The sequence below is a fragment of the Camelina sativa genome, chromosome 16, assembly GCF_030686135.1.
Source record: "Camelina sativa cultivar CO46 ecotype springtype chromosome 16, ASM3068613v1".
NCBI lineage: Eukaryota > Viridiplantae > Streptophyta > Magnoliopsida > Brassicales > Brassicaceae > Camelina > Camelina sativa.
The window spans coordinates 28,210,284-28,226,407 of record NC_141895.1 but is presented as its reverse complement, the minus strand read 5'-3'; the positions used below and the strand labels follow the sequence as shown (position 1 = coordinate 28,226,407).

Genomic DNA, 16,124 nt, shown 5'->3' with positions numbered 1-16,124 from the left:
CACACTTACAGCTTTAACGCATTACTCTTCTTCTATATAAAACAAAAAACATATATATATAATATTATAGTAGTTGATCCATACAATGCTCTTAAATTTTGAAATCCAAGATGTCTAGTCCCCCCCCCCCCCCCCCTCATCGCATGTGGTAAGTGAGACTATTGCTAGCTCGTCACTGTGGCTTTTTAAATTACTCGTGTGTTGTGCTGTGCGTCTATAAAATATATCCTAAGTATACTTTTTTTTTTTTTTGTGTTTTTTGTTTTGTATTCTTTCTTCGGTTATCCTGTAACATCAGAGTTTTCATATGAAAGTTTTGACTTATAATCTTTTTGACTTTTGTTGCCGTTTCACTTCTTAGCAAAAGAATACACTCAACTTTAACTTTTTAAAAACATTTTCAAAAACGAAACCACAACTTAAATATTACCTTTATTTCAAATTCAATTTTCATTTCAAATCTGATAGTATTTCGAACAGTTTTTAATATTTTTTTTTTAAAACAAAGCTAATAATAATGAATAATAAATTCTATTCAAACAACAGATGGTAATAAAATACATCAATATTCTGATAAAATGGACATAGCTAAGATGTATATTTTATACAAGACATCGATCATCAAGCCATATAATTAAGTCATGAACGTAACAAAGACCTGAAATGGCAGATTCCACCACTTTATATTTATTGTTCACTTCCTAAGTAGTATCTTTTCTTTTTCTAAGTGCCTCCTGCGGATCTACGCATCATCACAGTGATATTATAAATTTCTTTTAAACTAATTTATCCAAGGACAATGAGATCTATTACAGATTTTATTTTTTGTTTTTATAACTCCGGTTATTTCAAAAAAGGGGGTTTGTAGAACGTTTTAGTAGCGGAAAGATCTCTCCCTAAATGACCAAGTTTTTATAGCATCTTGATTTGGTCAAAGTAACCGCTGAGAAAATTAGATACTTATAAAGTGTGTTAGCACATCACATAATGTATGTTATCTTTTACGAGAGCGTCTTAAGTTTATGTTTTTAAAACGGAGCAAATCCAATAGAAATAAAACGGATTCTTTTAAGTTCTCTACAAACCAACAAAAAAAAATTGAAAAGATAGTGTAGAATTTATGGATGGATCCTTTTAGCATGTGGTGTCCAAATAAGCTATTAGGGGAATATTAAAAGAAACATATAGAAACGTAAATATAAATCAGAAGACTGATTCTGGGGTAAACGTGCATTTGGTCTTTGTTTTTATTTTTACTAGTTAGTGTGTGTGGGTGTGTGTGTTTTTTATATATATTTCAAAAGTTTAAAACTTTACCATTAAAAAAGTAAACTGGTGGAATCTTTCTTCAAATCTTCAAAATTTGAACAGAGGAGTTTTGTATTTTAATCACTCTTTTCTTTTTACCTTTGAACAGGATTTGTGTTGTTTAATCACTTTTATTTTACCTTTGGATGAATAGCCACGCTGTCTAGAGTGAACATATTTGCATTTGAACGGTGTAAATAAATAATTAATGTGCATGTCATGATGATACAAATCTTGGAAACCGTAACTATTCATACCTCTATCGTCCTTTTACTTTTTAAATGCCAAAAGTAAATAAATAAATAAAACATTCGAACAAAAGAAAAAGATAAAAAAAGAAAAAAACATACAGTTTGCATAATAAATCCTCATTAATAACAACAGGTTAATAACGAAATGAAAATGACACAGAACCCAAAATAGCAACAGATGATTAAGGTGAAAATAAGGTAAATGATTAGTTACCAAAATTTAAAGAAAAAAGCTATGTTCAGTCACATACCAAAATTGAAAAAATTAACAACAAATTACTTTATAAACTAGTACTATTAGTTATTTCTTGTTTCTCCCTAACTTCATGGTCAAACAGTCAAATGAGTTTGGTTAGAGAGAAGTATAGATAAACATATTCTTTCTCTAAATATATACCTATATATATATATGAAAAGAGTTTCTATTTTAGAAAAAATGAAAATGAATATTAAATTAATAATATCTTTAAACACATTGTCTATCCCGCTCACTCAGAGGGACAGACACAGACCTTTTGCATAAAAGCAAATTGACTATACCAAATTTACTCTCTGGATCTGCCCAACCAAGCTCCCCATTTTTTTATTGTTCCAACAGCTCCTTTCCCAAACAAAACAACAAAAGGCCTTCCTTCCTTTTTTTCTTCTTCTTCTTGAAGAATTATCTGAAGCGTAAGTTCCCATCTTTAGAGTCTATCTCCATCTTCTCCGTTTTGGATTATATTTTTTTTAACGCCGACCCTGCATTTTTCAAGGCGGTTTTCTGGGATGGTTTCTTGAAACTTTCTCTTGGTTCTTAAAAGTTTTTTTTTTTCCTCTTGGCTTCTTCATGGGTCACTCGGATTTTCTTGGAATAATAATTAAAGAGAATGTGATAGTTGGTTCCCTTTTACGAACGGATCGAAGATGATTTTTTTGTTTTGTTTAAAGAGATCTTGCTTGTAGCTTTAAAATCATGGGTCTGTTCGTTTTCCTGAGATGAATTATTTTAGTTCCTTTTATTGTTCTAATTTCTTATGGGGCATATTGCAACATTTTTACATAAAACCGAACTTTACTAATTTTCCCTTTGACATTTTCTCTTACAAATTTTATTTCTCCAAATTTTGCGCAGAGTCGCTCCGCTCCGTGTTTGTTACCACTATAAAATTGCTGCGACTTTTTCTTTTTCAAGGAGGCTTTGAGGGTTTTTCTGCTTTACAGTTTCTGATTTTTTTTGGTCAGTTATATAAAGTAAATCACAATTACTCTGTTATTTCACCATGAATCTGGCTTGACTTTTATAAAGTTTGAAACTTTGGAACTTGACGAACTAAATTGTGTGGTGCAATTCTGGCTCCAGTAGTCGTGAATGATCTGATAAACAACCCTCGTTAACTCTTGCTTTCTTTAGGCTAGGCTAAACAATTTCTCCAAGCATCCTATATGCATTGGTCTCTTTGCATCTGCGTAAATATAAGTTTGCCTCTGTTAGATCTCTCTGTTTTCTTGCATTATTGATCTTCGATTTCTCCTGACTTCAATTCCACAGATCGAGAGGTTATGTGGTGCTAAGCATCAAGCATCAAATAGGGGGTGGATCGTCTTTAAGGGTTTTCAATCATGGGAAAGGAGAATGCTGTTTCTGGCAACACCATACGGCTCCATGGTCGCCCTGTAACTCGTGCTCTTGCCTCTGCCTTGCGTGCTTCTTCTAAGCTGATCACATCTTCAGAAGTGGCTGCTACATCACATAACCAGGGACGGGTTCTGAGAGCAAAGTCTAAACGAACAGCCTTGGATGAGAAGAAAGCCAATGCACCTAAGAAGCGAGCTGTTCTCAAGGACATCACCAATGTTACCTGCGAGAATTCTTACACAAGTTGCTTCAATGTTGCGGTTGTTAACTATGCAATGCTGCTTCTTTAAATTGCTACTTTTTTTGACAATAAGTATGTTTTTGCTGACAAGTGTTGGTTCTGCTTTTCATTTAGGTGGACAATATCAAGCAGGTAAAGAAGGGACGAGCGAGCTCTTCCAAGGTGGCATCTTCTTCGGCTACTTCACAAGTTACAGATGAAAAGGTAGAAGCTGTGGCAAATTCAGCTGGAGGAAGCTTGTCGGATTGTACAGGCACGAGCTTGGGTACAAACGAAGCATCTTATAGCTTTATCGCAAAGCCGAGTTCAAGATTGCCGCCAAGACCCCTTGGGACAGGTGAAGTTTACAAGTGGTCTGTTGCTGAAGCTTGTCTTACTTAGTGATTTATAACATTTCTGATGCAGTTGTATTTATTACAAAATGGTTAACAGTTGAAAGAAGTTGTGTTGGAGCAAGTTCCAGTGTCGCAAGTATCCCAAAATTCTTTGACATTGATTTAGATGACAAGGATCCTCTACTCTGTAGCCTTTATGCACCTGATATCTACTATAACCTGCGTGTTGCTGAGGTAATAATCCCTCGGATTTCGAAATTTTACGATAATGCATTCGTGGCATCTGATTCCTGACGACTTGTCAACTTCGCAGCTTAAACGCAGACCATTTCCTGATTTTATGGAAAGGACTCAAAGAGATGTGACTCAGACAATGAGGGGAATTCTGGTTGATTGGCTTGTAGAGGTTAGTTTTACTTCCAGGAGTTTGTTTCTTGCTTGGTCTTGAAGTCTTTTTGTCTGTGTCTGAGACAACTCAAAAAAATTTCAGGTATCAGAGGAATACACACTTGTACCTGACACACTCTACCTAACAGTGTATTTGATAGACTGGTTTCTACATGGAAACTACGTGGAAAGACAGAGACTTCAATTGCTTGGCATCACCTGTATGCTCATTGCTTCGTAAGTTCCTCTATCACATACGAATCAAACAATTCTCTGATCTCAAACAAGGCAACAAGAACTAAAAGAGTTTCTTGAAATGTAATGAAGAAAATATGAGGAAATATGTGCGCCACGGATTGAGGAGTTATGCTTCATCACGGATAACACTTACACAAGAGATCAGGTCCTGGAAATGGAGAGCCAAGTACTCAAGCATTTTAGCTTTCAAATTTACACTCCCACTTCAAAGACATTCCTCAGGTAAATCTTACCAGACAATGCAAAATGCTTTCATCATATGTTTTTGTGTGTGTTTGTGGTGATTCAAAAGTATATATTGGTCTTTGCAGGAGATTTCTTCGAGCAGCTCAAGCTTCATACCCGGTAATGTAACCTTTTATTGAATATCAGATCAGATGTATCATAAGAAAAATATTAAGCAGAAAAACTGAAACCTTTTTGTTTTGGAATCTGAAGAGCCCAAGTCTGGAAATGGAGTATCTGGCGAATTACCTAACGGAATTGACGTTAAAAGACTATCAATTGTTGAAGTTCCTTCCATCGGTGATCGCTGCTTCGGCTGTTTTTCTTGCCAAGTGGACATTGAACCAATCAAGCCACCCTTGGGTTCGTGTTCCTTCTTCATTGTTTCATTAAGACACAGATCGCTTCTGTCCCACGAATCTTGAACCTCACTCACTCGTCTTTTTTTTTTTTTTTTTTTTTTTTTGTTTGGGGTACAGAATCCAACTCTTGAGCATTACACAACGTACAAAGCGTCCGATCTAAAAGAATCAGTGCAAGCCTTGCAAGATCTACAGCTTAACACCAAAGGATGCCCCTTAAACTCTATACGCATGAAGTATAGACAAGACAAGGTAAAGAACAAACAAAAAAAAAGGAAAACTTAAAAAAAAAAAATCAGTTATTGGTTTCATAAAACCGAATGAAGAGGTATGGTTTGGTTTGAGTCGGTTCGTGTTAACACAATTTTTTGATTTTTGGCATGTTGCAGTACAAATCGGTGGCGGTATTCAGTTCTGCGAAGCTACCTGAGAAGCTATTCATCTCCTAACATAAGAGATAGCTGTAACAACAAACAACATTTGTGATCGTCCCGAGTCAAATAAAAAAACAGTGCCTTTCTTTCCACGGTCTTATCATACCAAGTAACCGGACTACCTACTAGTTAGAGTTCGGTTATCTTCCGGTTTAGTTTTAGACCTGTTTGGTTCTTCCAAACCTGATTTGTACTGATCGGTAGGAAACACGAGTTTTTTCTTTTAAATTGTAAGTGGGATCGATCGATGTACATTTCTTTTTTCTTTTTCTATTTGCAGGCAATATTTTCTGGTCGTATTTTTTATGTTTCTTTCTAAATGAAAAAAAAAAGAGGGTAAGAAAAAAGAAAAGTCAAAATGGACAGAGCATTAATGACACATTATCCCAGGGGAGGAATATGACTCACATATTATGTGGCAAGGAAATAAAAAAAAATTATCAATTAGTTCTTCTTCTTCTTCTTCATTTGCTGATGTGTCGCTCTGCTTTGAGATAGAGAGAAGCGAGAAGGGGAGAAGGGGTCGAAAATGGCGGTGGCCATATCATCAAGTACAAGCTTGATATCATCGGCATGGCAAGCGACTCTTCAGCATTATAATAATCCCAGAGATTATCCACTGATTCCCCCGTGTCACTCTAATCCTAATCCTATTTCCAATTCTTTTAATTTCAAAAGACGTCCTTCTTCTTCTTCTTCTTCTTCTTCCAAATTTAACGACCATGCCCTCTCTTCTTCTTCCTCCTCCAAGCTTTTTCCGATTCCAACCCTTTTCTCCTTCTCTGGTAAACCAACCCCTCCAATTCTTTTCATTTCTTTTTTATTCCTCTTGTTTCTTCTCATTTTTGATTCAAAGTCTCTTCTTTTCGTCCTGTTTCTCTGATGAATTTTGTCATCTGTTTGGTTATTTGGAAATTTTAGTATCAAAATTGAATTTTGTAGTCATGGGTTTGCATTTTCGGCAGATTCCTCAAGCATTTTCGAATGTTTTCTCATGGTTCCTAGATTAAACAAAAAAAAAAAAAAAAAAAAAAAAAAAAAAAAAAAAAAAACAGATTTTTTTGAGTGTGGGTGTTAATGTTTAGATGGTTTCATCTGTGTTGTCAGACATTGGTTTGAATTTACTGACTTTATTAATCGTAATAATCGTAACCGGCTCTGCAACTTCAGGTTTTAAGATTGTTGTGGATAGACTAGAGTGATGAAACCTTCTTTTTTTTGCATTTTTACGTGTAGGCTGTGGATGCTCGTGGATTCAGGACAAATCAATGGTTCATGATTATGCTACAAGTTATGGAGGGGCCTCCAACAAATGCTACTCGTTACCAACAACAAAAACAGTTGATGTCTCTTCAGTCTCTGATCTTTTTGAATTCATATGCTCCGGTCCTCTCGTTGACAAGATTGGTATTACTCCTGAAAGAGTTGGCCTTTCTATTGACAAATGGTTACTCTACGGCTCACAACTCTGCAGACTCTTTCAGCTTAATGAGCTTAAGCTCACTATTCCTCAGAAAGCTAGACTATACCACTACTATATTCCTGTTTTTATGTGGTGCGAAGATCAGATTGCTCTCCATAACTCCAAGTTTCATGATGGAGATGATGATGTTCCTCCATTAGTGGTACTACTCACTTGTTTTTTTTTTTTTTTTAATTATAATCTCAAATTAAATGATGGGGTGGATCGAGAGAGATCTGATAGATGATGTGTGTTTGACAATGCAGATTGGATTTAGCGCGCCTCAAGGATGTGGCAAGACTACACTTGTGTTTGCACTTGATTATCTTTTCAAAACTACAAAAAGGTACACTTGGTCTGCTGCAACTTATTCCTATGTAAGTCTGTGATTCTTATACTAACACAAAGTCAATATTATGTCAGGAAGTCGGCGACAGTATCAATAGACGATTTTTACTTGACTGCACAAGGTCAGGTAAGATATCATTATATAAGGTTTTACTTGTAACCTCAGTTGTCTGGATGTTCTTTCTTCTCCGTTTTTTTAGCTTCCATCCTTTTTGTAATTCAGACTGAATTGCGAGAAAATAATCCAGGGAATGCACTTCTAGAGGTAAACTCATCTTGATCTTCTCATCATATATCTTTTGTCAGTCTTTTTCTTTAGTTTGAAAATATCGTCATGGTTTCTTCTTTGTATCCACCAGTATCGTGGAAATTCAGGAAGCCATGATCTGCAACTCTCTGTTGAAACACTAGAAGCCCTAACTAAACTGACCAAAGAAGGTTTGTTTCATCTTCATCTGTAGACTTTTATTCTTGTTTGCTATTTTCTTTATTTACCGTTTTAAATTTTTTGATCATTAACAGGCATGAAGATGAAGGTACCTAGGTACGATAAGGTGAGTCACAGCGTTATATTATCTTCTCTGCTTCATCACTTTGTATCACAAAACGTAGAACGAAAACAGAGGAACCTGTTCCTGACTCTTGGATTCATTCTTATTTGGCTGCAGTCTGCCTATAGTGGGAGAGGTGACAGAGCCGATTCATCAACGTGGCCTGAAGTTGAAGGACCTCTTACGGTATTTCTATCTTTTCAAGTGTTCTGTTCAAGGTTACAAGGATAAATATAAGGCCATTAAAAAGATGTTCGATGATCTCCAGGTTATTCTCTTTGAGGGATGGATGCTTGGTTTTAAGCCTCTTCCAGCTGACGTTGTTAAAGCAGTTGATCCGCAGGTTATCTCAACTCCCTTTGAAACCATTGAGTCGCGCAGTACAACACATGCTATAATGAAAAACTCTCTTCTCTTTCTGCAGCTGGAGATTGTGAATAAGAACCTTGAAGCGTATTATGACGCATGGGACAAGTACATCAATGCTTGGGTCGTCATCAAAATCCAGGACCCAAGTTATGTATACCGGTGGCGTCTTCAGGTTTGTATATCTGATAAACTAAACCAATGGTGTTTTCGCTGCGTTTTTCTATACAAACCCGGGTTTTGTTTTTGGTTTGAACAGGCGGAAATCGCCATGAGGCAGGCTGGCAAAGCTGGGATGTCGGATGAAGAGGTAATAAACAGTTTATACTAATAAGTATACTATAGTAGTGGTTCCAGAAGAAAACCCATTTGTTGTTGCTTTGAATGTTGAAATATACAATCTTTGTAGGTGAATGACTTTGTGTCGCGGTATTTGCCGGCGTATAAGGCCTATCTTCCAACTCTTTACGCGGAAGGACCAAGCGGCTCGGACCCAGACCGTGTCCTTGCGATAGATATCGATGAAGAAAGGAACCCGATACTTGAAAACTGACAAAGATGCTGTCTCCATTGCCTTAAAATGTATTACTCTTTGTATCTAAGAGAGAGTAAACACTACGCCACACGTTGTTCTTCCATCTATCTTTTGACATGCTATTTGTTACAGTACTATACTGCACATATATTATATATATATATTTTTTGATAATTTAATATTTGTTATTTTTAAGTTTTGTGGTCAGTTGTATGTGTGAGATTTAGTGAAGCAGGAAAATCTTCTGTCTTGTCGATGTTGTCATGTTTAGATCGTGGTGGTCGGCACTGATTAAAAAGTTTTGTTTGTACAGTGGTTTTTGAATAACAATTAAAAGTAACAAAAAAAATATATAGTTCGACGGCCAAAAAAAGTTTGAAACACTTTTAGCATATATATCTAAAAATGTAAATATCATTAGGAGTAAAAATATTAAGGTATTATACAAGAGAGCTTTACGTACAGGTATGATCGAATTGAAGGAGAGATTGAATGTGTAGGTTGTGGGTCACATTGTGGACAATATTTTATGCATTAGTGATCATAATCTTATGCGTATGTTTACGTTATGATCGAATTAAAGCTTGTCGAAGATCTGATGCGTATGTTTAATTACGTTCTGTAAAGTGGAGACACTGTTCGCTTCACATCTAAACTTCATCACCAACCAAATTTAATGTACCTTATTAGTCTCACTATAGTGTGGATATGCTAAATCCAGTTTTTTCGTGAGACTTAACGTGAATTTTTGTAATCAGGTTTGAATTAATCTTCGTTTACCGTGAGCAAAGAACAAGTCAAAAGAATGATGAGTCGAAAAGATGATTATGGAATTGAAACATAAGAAATAAGAATGACAATACAGTATTTGGTTTTAGAGTAAATTTCTAAGATGCATCAAGAAACTGTTCCTCAATATAAAAAGCTGAATTTGTAACAAACATTATAGCAAATCAAACATGGAACTGTAAATCCAAAACTAAATGTAGAATATTTAGATATAAAATCTTCCATGTATGCATTTCATTCATATATCTATTGTTTGGATCTCCAACTTGGTAACTGGTATAGTGTGGTATGTGTTTCTCAACCTTTTAACTACTTACAAACCGCCAAGTGGAATTTTCTTTGCCATCTTCTCGATATCAAAATATTCAGCTTAGCTATATAGTGCCTTTTACCGTTATGACAAAGCTTTCGTGTGATTGAGATTTGAGAGATAGAAATCGTCGAATCGCCTATATAAGAAAATAATTACTATGAGGAAAAAGAGCCGGAGTTTTGTTTTAGTCCATACAATGCCTTTCTGAGTCTACTAACTAGATATACGTGAAGAAACGAGACTGATCACCCTGGCAAAGGTGTAAACTAGTACGTCTGTTTGTTTTCTCTATCTTTTCATCAACCTCACACGTTTGCACGATTCCACAAACATCCTGCACCACAGTATCATCAATTCCAAGGGAATTTAGTTTCCTTCACCAAAAAATAACGCAGTAATAATAATTAAAAAAAAAAACTTTGGTTAATAAATTTGTTAATTTTAAGTTCTCGTTAAAAATGGAAAGAGTAGTACATACAGTAATTAAGTTGAGAAAAAAAGAAAGGGAAAGTGTTAAAAAGCCCACACAAGTGTAACAAGGGGAACTCACATCCACGGCACATCTCCGACTAACATCCAGTCACCGTCCTTATCTTCGTAAGTAGCCACAAACTCGCCCTTCCTCTCCAACTCCGTCGTCACTTTACCTACCACCGTCCAAAAAACCCACTCTCAAAGTCAATTTACCATAATACCCTCCACTTCGTCAGTCCATCCAAACAAATCAAAATCAAAGTATATTTTTCTTTAACCCCTATCTCTCTCTCTCTCTCTCGATCACTTACATATTGTTATTATCCCCTGAAACATGTTTTCTAGAGCGGTGAAAAGTTGTCCGTAGCAATCGTACATCTCAAGATCAACTTTTCTGAGATACGCCGCACCGTCCACTGCCACTTTCACGTATTTCCGCTTCACCGTCATCGTCACTGTTTTCCTCGCCGTCGCTACCGGCGGCCACCCCACCAACTGGTCACTAAAACCAGGATAAACAAAGATCTATTTAACATGCGTATCTCTATATGTACATACATGCAACGATAAATAAAAAGTTAAAAAATTAGTACGCCGTACTTAATAGTTATCATGCTTGAGATAATATTATTATTATTCTCTTGGTCGTCTTTCCTGAGTTTTAAATCAATGGTCTCGAGGAATCTACGTTTGTGTCCGTGCTTTTTTGGACCGTCCGATGATGTATTTGTCGCAGTGCCGGGTAAAGCTAGGGTCAGCTCAGTTCCTCCAAGATCACCACCGGAATCCGGCCTAACCCTGACGTATTCCTCCGGTGACATTAACTGTCGTCTCTTTATCTTCTTAATCTATTTATAAAAGTTAAGAATAAATGTGCGGAAAGTGATGAGACAATATGACACTAAATTTTGGCTTGAGTGTGTATGAGACTGTAAAGGTTTCCAACTTTGGATTTTATAGTCGCTCTCTATACTTAGTAAGCTAAAAAACCTACCCTACATGCCTATAATGACACGTTTCCTGTAACTGGCGGTTTTTATATCTCCACGAAAGCAAGTGAATAGTTGGTGGTGATTAGCTTCTGCTTCGTGTGGTGTGGGCTCATTTATACTTAACTTAGCGTGCCTCTCCTAAACTGTCATTAGTGGATTTAATTGCGCATGTGTCTGTCGGACATCAATTTCTGTTCCATATATATAGTACTGTATGATATATCTTCTCGAATCTAGAGAGATCTTCAATAGTGTTATTTTTTGTCTACACATTCTTGTCACTTACATTTCTCTTTCCAATTTAATTTCTCGATTAAAATTTCACCATTATATAAATAAATACACACACACATATATATATATGTACTATCAATGTCAAAATACACTCCTAAATTATCCATCATCGTACAGCTACACACTATTTAAGTAACAGTATTTTTTTGGATCCAAACAAAAGAAGATTCTCGAAATATGATATTACTTGTGTATGATATGGGGTAGCTTAAATTCTGTTTTAACTTTATTTCCTATATATATCTCATAATTTTCCAATCTTTTTAGAACGATAAAGATCTGGAAGCAACATACGCTTGTTTGTTATATTATCATTATTGTGTTCTAATTATAACCTCGCATCGACTCCTTTTTTTAAGATCCCAAGTTATATATGCGTTTCGAAAAGAAAAATTTATTAAATAATATTAGATGTTGAAACTGCTACATCAGTGTTGAAAAGAAATAATAAAATGATGAACATAAACCAGTTATGAAAATCATTTCTCAAGCAAAAAAATTCATGCTCTGTGACAAATTAAGAGGAAGAAGAAGATAATTATCAGTATTTTAGTGAGAAAAGTTTTAAAAACTACTGTATTAAGTTAACAGTTTCTTTCATATCCGATGTAAAGTTATCTTTGAAACTGTGCTTATATCAATAACAAGCAAATTTAATTTCAAATCTTATTTCAAAGTAGTATATGTGATAACAGTGAATAAAAAAAACACGAATCATACAAAAAGGAGAAAATCATTGGGTATGAATGGTTGTAGCGGTTGGGACAGACAAATCCATCTGCGGATTGGACTGCTTTTTATTTACCATTCAGCAAATGTAGTTCGTAGTGCTGTGGTCCAAATAAAGCAGAGACAAAACTGCAATGAACTAACTGTGAACCGTTTTTACATACAAATAGAGTTGGTTTATAGCGGTTTGTAGTCCGCCTTAAAAATGGAGTGGTTCAAATTGAAGATGGATTTAGCCATTCTGACAGTTTGTAGTCTGCCTTAAAAATGGAGTGGTTCAAACTGGAGATGGATTTAGCCGTCCAGACAGCAATTACCAATCAAACCCGTCTTAGACGAAAAGAAAAGAGCGGAACATAATTAATTACGAGTAGCAGGGGAATCACGTGACTCTGTGTCTCAATTGTGAAACATTAAAAAAACAAAGATGGTTCTGTCCGTGACACTAAATTCTTAAGACCACAAATAAGGAAGCCCAACTGGATTCTATTGGCGACACGTGGCAAATTTACCGGTTTCCATTGACAGATCCGTGACCGGTAATTCCGGTCAGCCATTCTTTCGTTTTGTTTTGCTTCGTTTCATTTATATATGATGCGCGCATGGAATGAAACAGTTCTAAACAAACTTATAGAACTTGGGAACGCCTCCTATTATAATTTTTAGACCCATCCATTTGAGAGAGAGTACACATAATGAATGATGAATTTGATGCATTGTGAGAGGATATGAGTGTTAATAATTTAGATTTATTTAGTCTTTTCTCTTCCGATTTTGATGTTTAAAAGGACATTTGCTCTTTTTTTTTTTCCTTTTTTTTTAAAATGAATAAAATGCGTATATGTCATGTAGTTTACCTTGTAACCTTGTGGATAGTTTAACAATAACATGATAGTGGTGACACATAAAAAAATTGCGAAACTACTTAATCTATCTACAGTATATGATTTAACAAAAAAAAAAAACTAGTAGTATATGATTACCACAGTTAAGCCCAAACAAAGCCAGATTTCTTGTGATGGGTCAAGAATACATCATATGGGCTGGGCTCTATATGGACTTCACTCGTTCAATTTAATGCTTACCCTTTTTATTATTTTCTTTCTTATCTCTTTTTCCAGTTTTTGTATTTTGTCAGGCAGGAGAATTAGCTAAATGAGGTAAATTAATTAAGTGAAGAATGCCGCACCTTCTAATCAAGGAGTAAGATATAACCGTCGGATCAGAGAAGATCCAACGGTTTAGAATATTGCAATAACGAAATCTAGTCAAGTAATCATGAGAGAGAGAGAGAGAGAGAGTGTTATTACTTACTGTATTAGTAAAACAACAAGACAACAACTAAATCACACTCTTATCTATCTTCTCCCAAATTACTGCCAAAGCAAAAGCTGAAATAATATCAGCTGCCGAATCATAATTTTGTCCTTTAGGCTGGAGGAATGAAGAAGAAGAAGAAGAAGAGCACAAGTTACAACTAGTAAGAAGAATTCAACAACCGCAGCTTTTTTCAATTTTGGACCTTTTGGTAATCATTGAAAGACCGCAGCTTCACCAATTCATTCTATATATCTTCGACTCTTCTTCTTCTTCTTCTTCTTCGTAGTTTCGATTCTTTTTGCCAAGTCCGGATTTGTGTTTCAGGACCCTAATTTTATGCAAAGATTGCTTTTTTTTCTTTTTCTTCTTCTTCTTTGGTTTTGGGTTTTTTTTTCATCAAGATCAGAATTTTATGGAGTTGAAAGAGTCAAAATTGTTTGGTGGGTCTTACTCCAAGTTGGATATTTTTTTTGTTTTTGTTACTGAGTTAGGGTTTCCTCTGATGATACTAAAAGCTATTTGCTTTCCTCGTGGTCTTCTCTGTGCTGTAACCAGGTGAACCGTTTACCCTTTCTTCTTCTGGCTCTTGTTACGGCTTTACATTGGTCTTTCGTGAACGAACGAACACTAACGCTTTGGAGATATATATTTTGCTGAGAATTTGGAGCGTCTTCAGTTTTCGACTTGGATTTAGATGGATGTTTCTTCCATTGGACGACCAACTACATCCCAAACTGATCAAGATCCTTTGTTAATGGACCTCAATAGCCCTGACCACATCGTTGATATCACTAGCATTGACCACCACCACGACTCTTCTTCATCAAGATCTTCCATCGATGACTTAACTCCTCAGGTTAGCTCACACCTTGTTGAAGAAGAGACAACATCATCATCATCATCATCATCAAATGGTGGCACACAACACTTGCCCCATCCATCTCCGTTGACTCCTCCTCAGCAGAGATCAACAACTTCTTCTAGGAGAGGAGATGATGCCAATGCTCGCCCTAGGAGTCCTTTGAATTCTGGCCTTTGGATCTCTGTTGAGTTAGTTGTCACTGTGGCTCAAATTGTTGCCGCCATAGTTGTTATGGTTCTCGCTAAAGATGAACATCCGGAAGCGCCGTTGTTTACTTGGGTCGTTGGATATACTTCTGGCTGTATTGCCACCCTCCCTATTCTCTATTGGCGTTTTCGCACTTATAACCGAGGTACAGGGCAAGATTCTTCACAACGTGCTACTACCTCTTCTCACGGCAATAATAATAACCCTTCAGAGTCCACACCTTATACGGCCGTCTCACTTGCTCAAGCAGCAGATGAAGAAAACGGCACTGAATCGACTGCAGCACCTAGAAACAATCAAGTTAGGGAAAGCTTAAGAACAAGGTATTCGCATAGCTTTTTTTGAATTGGCCTTGGAAACAATTGGTTTGGTTTGCTAAGAAATCGAAATTGATAATTGTTTGTGACTTGCAGACTCAACGGCCTGGTGGACCACTTCAAGATGGCCATTGATTGTTTCTTTGCTGTTTGGTTTGTTGTGGGGAATGTATGGATTTTTGGAGGTCACTCATCTCCTTCTGATTCTCCTAAACTGTACAGGTACACGCCCTCTCCACTTTATCCGCTCTTATGTCTCAATGGATAATTGAAACTCTTTAACACTCATGTTTTTTTTTGTTTGGTTCGGCCCTACAGGTTATGTATAGCGTTCCTTACTTTTAGTTGCATTGGATATGCAATGCCATTCATACTATGTGCAACCATATGCTGTTGTTTGCCTTGCTTAATCTCTGTTCTCGGATTTAGAGAAAACTTCTCACAAACTAGAGGAGCCACTGCAGAGGCCATCAACTCACTGCCTGTCTACAGGTTCAAATCGAAAAGTAGAAATGATTTGGAATTTTCAGAGGAAGGTGAAGGTGGATTTCTTCTGTTGGGATCCCAAAAGAAACGTCTTATATCAGGGGAGGATGCCGTAAGTAATTACCACTCAGATCCCTTTAGTGTCGGCTGTGGTCACATTTGACTTAGTAGTAGTTTAAGTCAATTGTACATAGGAGTACAATGTGCCTAGTTAGCCCTATGTTCAACTATTAACTATTGTCTGCATTTGGTTTTGCAGAGCTGTTGCATCTGCTTGACTAGATATGGAGATGACGAAGATGTAAGAGAGCTGCCATGCTCACATGTCTTCCATGTAGACTGTGTAGATAAATGGCTTAAAATCAATGCGACTTGCCCTCTCTGTAAAAATGAGGTCGGAGAAAGCAGCAGTGCTTCCTCATAGACAAAAAGCTGAGGCAAGGAGAGAGAGAGAGAGAGAGAGAGAGAGAGAGAGAGAGAGAGAGAGAGAGAGAGAGAGAGAGAGAGAGAGAGAGAGAGAGAGATGATCCCAGCAGTCTTCGATGTGTATAGACTTCAAAACTTGTATAGTTGAGTTGCTGTTTATTCATTTTGTTTGTTGATGAGATGTAACTTTCCAAATCAATAAAATTTCAAATAATGTGCTAATGCAAGCATATG

At 36.3% G+C, this 16,124-nt stretch overlaps 4 protein-coding genes and 1 long non-coding RNA gene across 11 annotated transcripts; 3 read left to right on the top strand and 2 right to left on the bottom strand.

The window, feature by feature from the left end:
* Positions 1-1,988: 1,988 nt before the first annotated feature.
* On the top strand, positions 1,989-5,718 carry LOC104752486 (cyclin-A2-4-like). Of its 3 annotated transcripts, XM_087490400.1 has the most exons (12): positions 2,046-2,231; positions 2,674-2,778; positions 3,091-3,437; positions 3,533-3,755; positions 3,851-3,987; positions 4,067-4,159; positions 4,244-4,377; positions 4,468-4,620; positions 4,710-4,743; positions 4,837-4,986; positions 5,103-5,237; positions 5,375-5,718. In XM_087490400.1, the coding sequence occupies exons 3-12, from the start codon at positions 3,162-3,164 to the stop codon at positions 5,432-5,434; spliced, it is 1,395 nt and encodes a 464-aa protein (XP_087346526.1). In that variant the 5' UTR covers positions 2,046-2,231; positions 2,674-2,778; positions 3,091-3,161; the 3' UTR covers positions 5,435-5,718. The 3 variants fall into 3 exon arrangements, with proteins under 3 accessions (XP_087346525.1, XP_087346526.1, XP_087346527.1); XM_087490399.1 differs by lacking the exon at positions 2,674-2,778 and having other exon boundaries at positions 1,989-2,231; XM_087490401.1 differs by lacking the exons at positions 2,046-2,231; positions 2,674-2,778 and adding an exon at positions 2,818-2,992.
* Positions 4,661-5,001, bottom strand: LOC147926048 (uncharacterized). The gene is made up of 2 exons (XR_015583768.1): positions 4,873-5,001; positions 4,661-4,753 (listed from the first exon to the last, which is right to left on the bottom strand). It is a non-coding gene; the product is annotated as an uncharacterized LOC147926048 (long non-coding RNA).
* A 33-nt stretch (positions 5,719-5,751) lies between the features above and the next one.
* On the top strand, positions 5,752-8,855 carry LOC104752485 (D-glycerate 3-kinase, chloroplastic). Its single transcript, XM_010474641.3, has 12 exons — positions 5,752-6,204; positions 6,656-7,044; positions 7,148-7,227; positions 7,305-7,356; positions 7,453-7,494; positions 7,589-7,667; positions 7,752-7,783; positions 7,898-7,966; positions 8,049-8,123; positions 8,205-8,321; positions 8,406-8,456; positions 8,556-8,855. Exons 1-12 carry the CDS (start codon positions 5,949-5,951, stop codon positions 8,697-8,699), a joined length of 1,386 nt encoding a protein of 461 aa, XP_010472943.2. The 5' UTR covers positions 5,752-5,948; the 3' UTR covers positions 8,700-8,855.
* A 1,054-nt stretch (positions 8,856-9,909) lies between these two features.
* LOC104752484 (auxin-responsive protein IAA15-like) lies at positions 9,910-11,264 on the bottom strand. Its single transcript, XM_010474639.3, has 4 exons — positions 10,858-11,264; positions 10,569-10,759; positions 10,334-10,430; positions 9,910-10,117 (listed from the first exon to the last, which is right to left on the bottom strand). The coding sequence occupies exons 1-4, from the start codon at positions 11,076-11,078 to the stop codon at positions 10,072-10,074; spliced, it is 555 nt and encodes a 184-aa protein (XP_010472941.1). The 5' UTR covers positions 11,079-11,264; the 3' UTR covers positions 9,910-10,071.
* A 2,290-nt stretch (positions 11,265-13,554) lies between these two features.
* LOC104752482 (E3 ubiquitin-protein ligase At1g63170) lies at positions 13,555-16,112 on the top strand. Of its 5 annotated transcripts, none has more exons than XM_010474635.3 (5): positions 13,555-13,752; positions 14,148-14,984; positions 15,075-15,200; positions 15,297-15,576; positions 15,724-16,112. In XM_010474635.3, exons 2-5 carry the CDS (start codon positions 14,287-14,289, stop codon positions 15,886-15,888), a joined length of 1,269 nt encoding a protein of 422 aa, XP_010472937.1. In that variant the 5' UTR covers positions 13,555-13,752; positions 14,148-14,286; the 3' UTR covers positions 15,889-16,112. The 5 variants fall into 5 exon arrangements, with proteins under 5 accessions (XP_010472937.1, XP_010472936.1, XP_010472939.1 ...); XM_010474634.3 differs by having other exon boundaries at positions 13,563-13,800; XM_010474637.3 differs by having other exon boundaries at positions 13,565-13,752; positions 14,084-14,984.
* The last annotated feature ends 12 nt before the right edge of the window (positions 16,113-16,124 follow it).

Coding starts and splice junctions, on each gene's coding strand:
- LOC104752485 (XM_010474641.3), top strand. CDS start 5,949: ATGGCGGTGGCCATATCATCAAGTACAAGCTTGATATCATCGGCATGG. Junction 6,205..6,655: donor AACCCTTTTCTCCTTCTCTG/GTAAACCAACCC, acceptor TTTTACGTGTAG/GCTGTGGATGCTCGTGGATT. Junction 8,322..8,405: donor TATACCGGTGGCGTCTTCAG/GTTTGTATATCT, acceptor TGGTTTGAACAG/GCGGAAATCGCCATGAGGCA.
- LOC104752486 (XM_087490399.1), top strand. CDS start 3,162: ATGGGAAAGGAGAATGCTGTTTCTGGCAACACCATACGGCTCCATGGT. Junction 4,378..4,467: donor ACCTGTATGCTCATTGCTTC/GTAAGTTCCTCT, acceptor AATGTAATGAAG/AAAATATGAGGAAATATGTG. Junction 4,744..4,836: donor CAGCTCAAGCTTCATACCCG/GTAATGTAACCT, acceptor TGGAATCTGAAG/AGCCCAAGTCTGGAAATGGA.
- LOC104752484 (XM_010474639.3), bottom strand. CDS start 11,078: ATGTCACCGGAGGAATACGTCAGGGTTAGGCCGGATTCCGGTGGTGAT. Junction 10,431..10,568: donor TCAGGGGATAATAACAATAT/GTAAGTGATCGA, acceptor GGACGGTGGTAG/GTAAAGTGACGACGGAGTTG. Junction 10,118..10,333: donor GTCGGAGATGTGCCGTGGAT/GTGAGTTCCCCT, acceptor ACTGTGGTGCAG/GATGTTTGTGGAATCGTGCA.
- LOC104752482 (XM_010474635.3), top strand. CDS start 14,287: ATGGATGTTTCTTCCATTGGACGACCAACTACATCCCAAACTGATCAA. Junction 15,201..15,296: donor GATTCTCCTAAACTGTACAG/GTACACGCCCTC, acceptor TCGGCCCTACAG/GTTATGTATAGCGTTCCTTA. Junction 15,577..15,723: donor TTATATCAGGGGAGGATGCC/GTAAGTAATTAC, acceptor TTGGTTTTGCAG/AGCTGTTGCATCTGCTTGAC.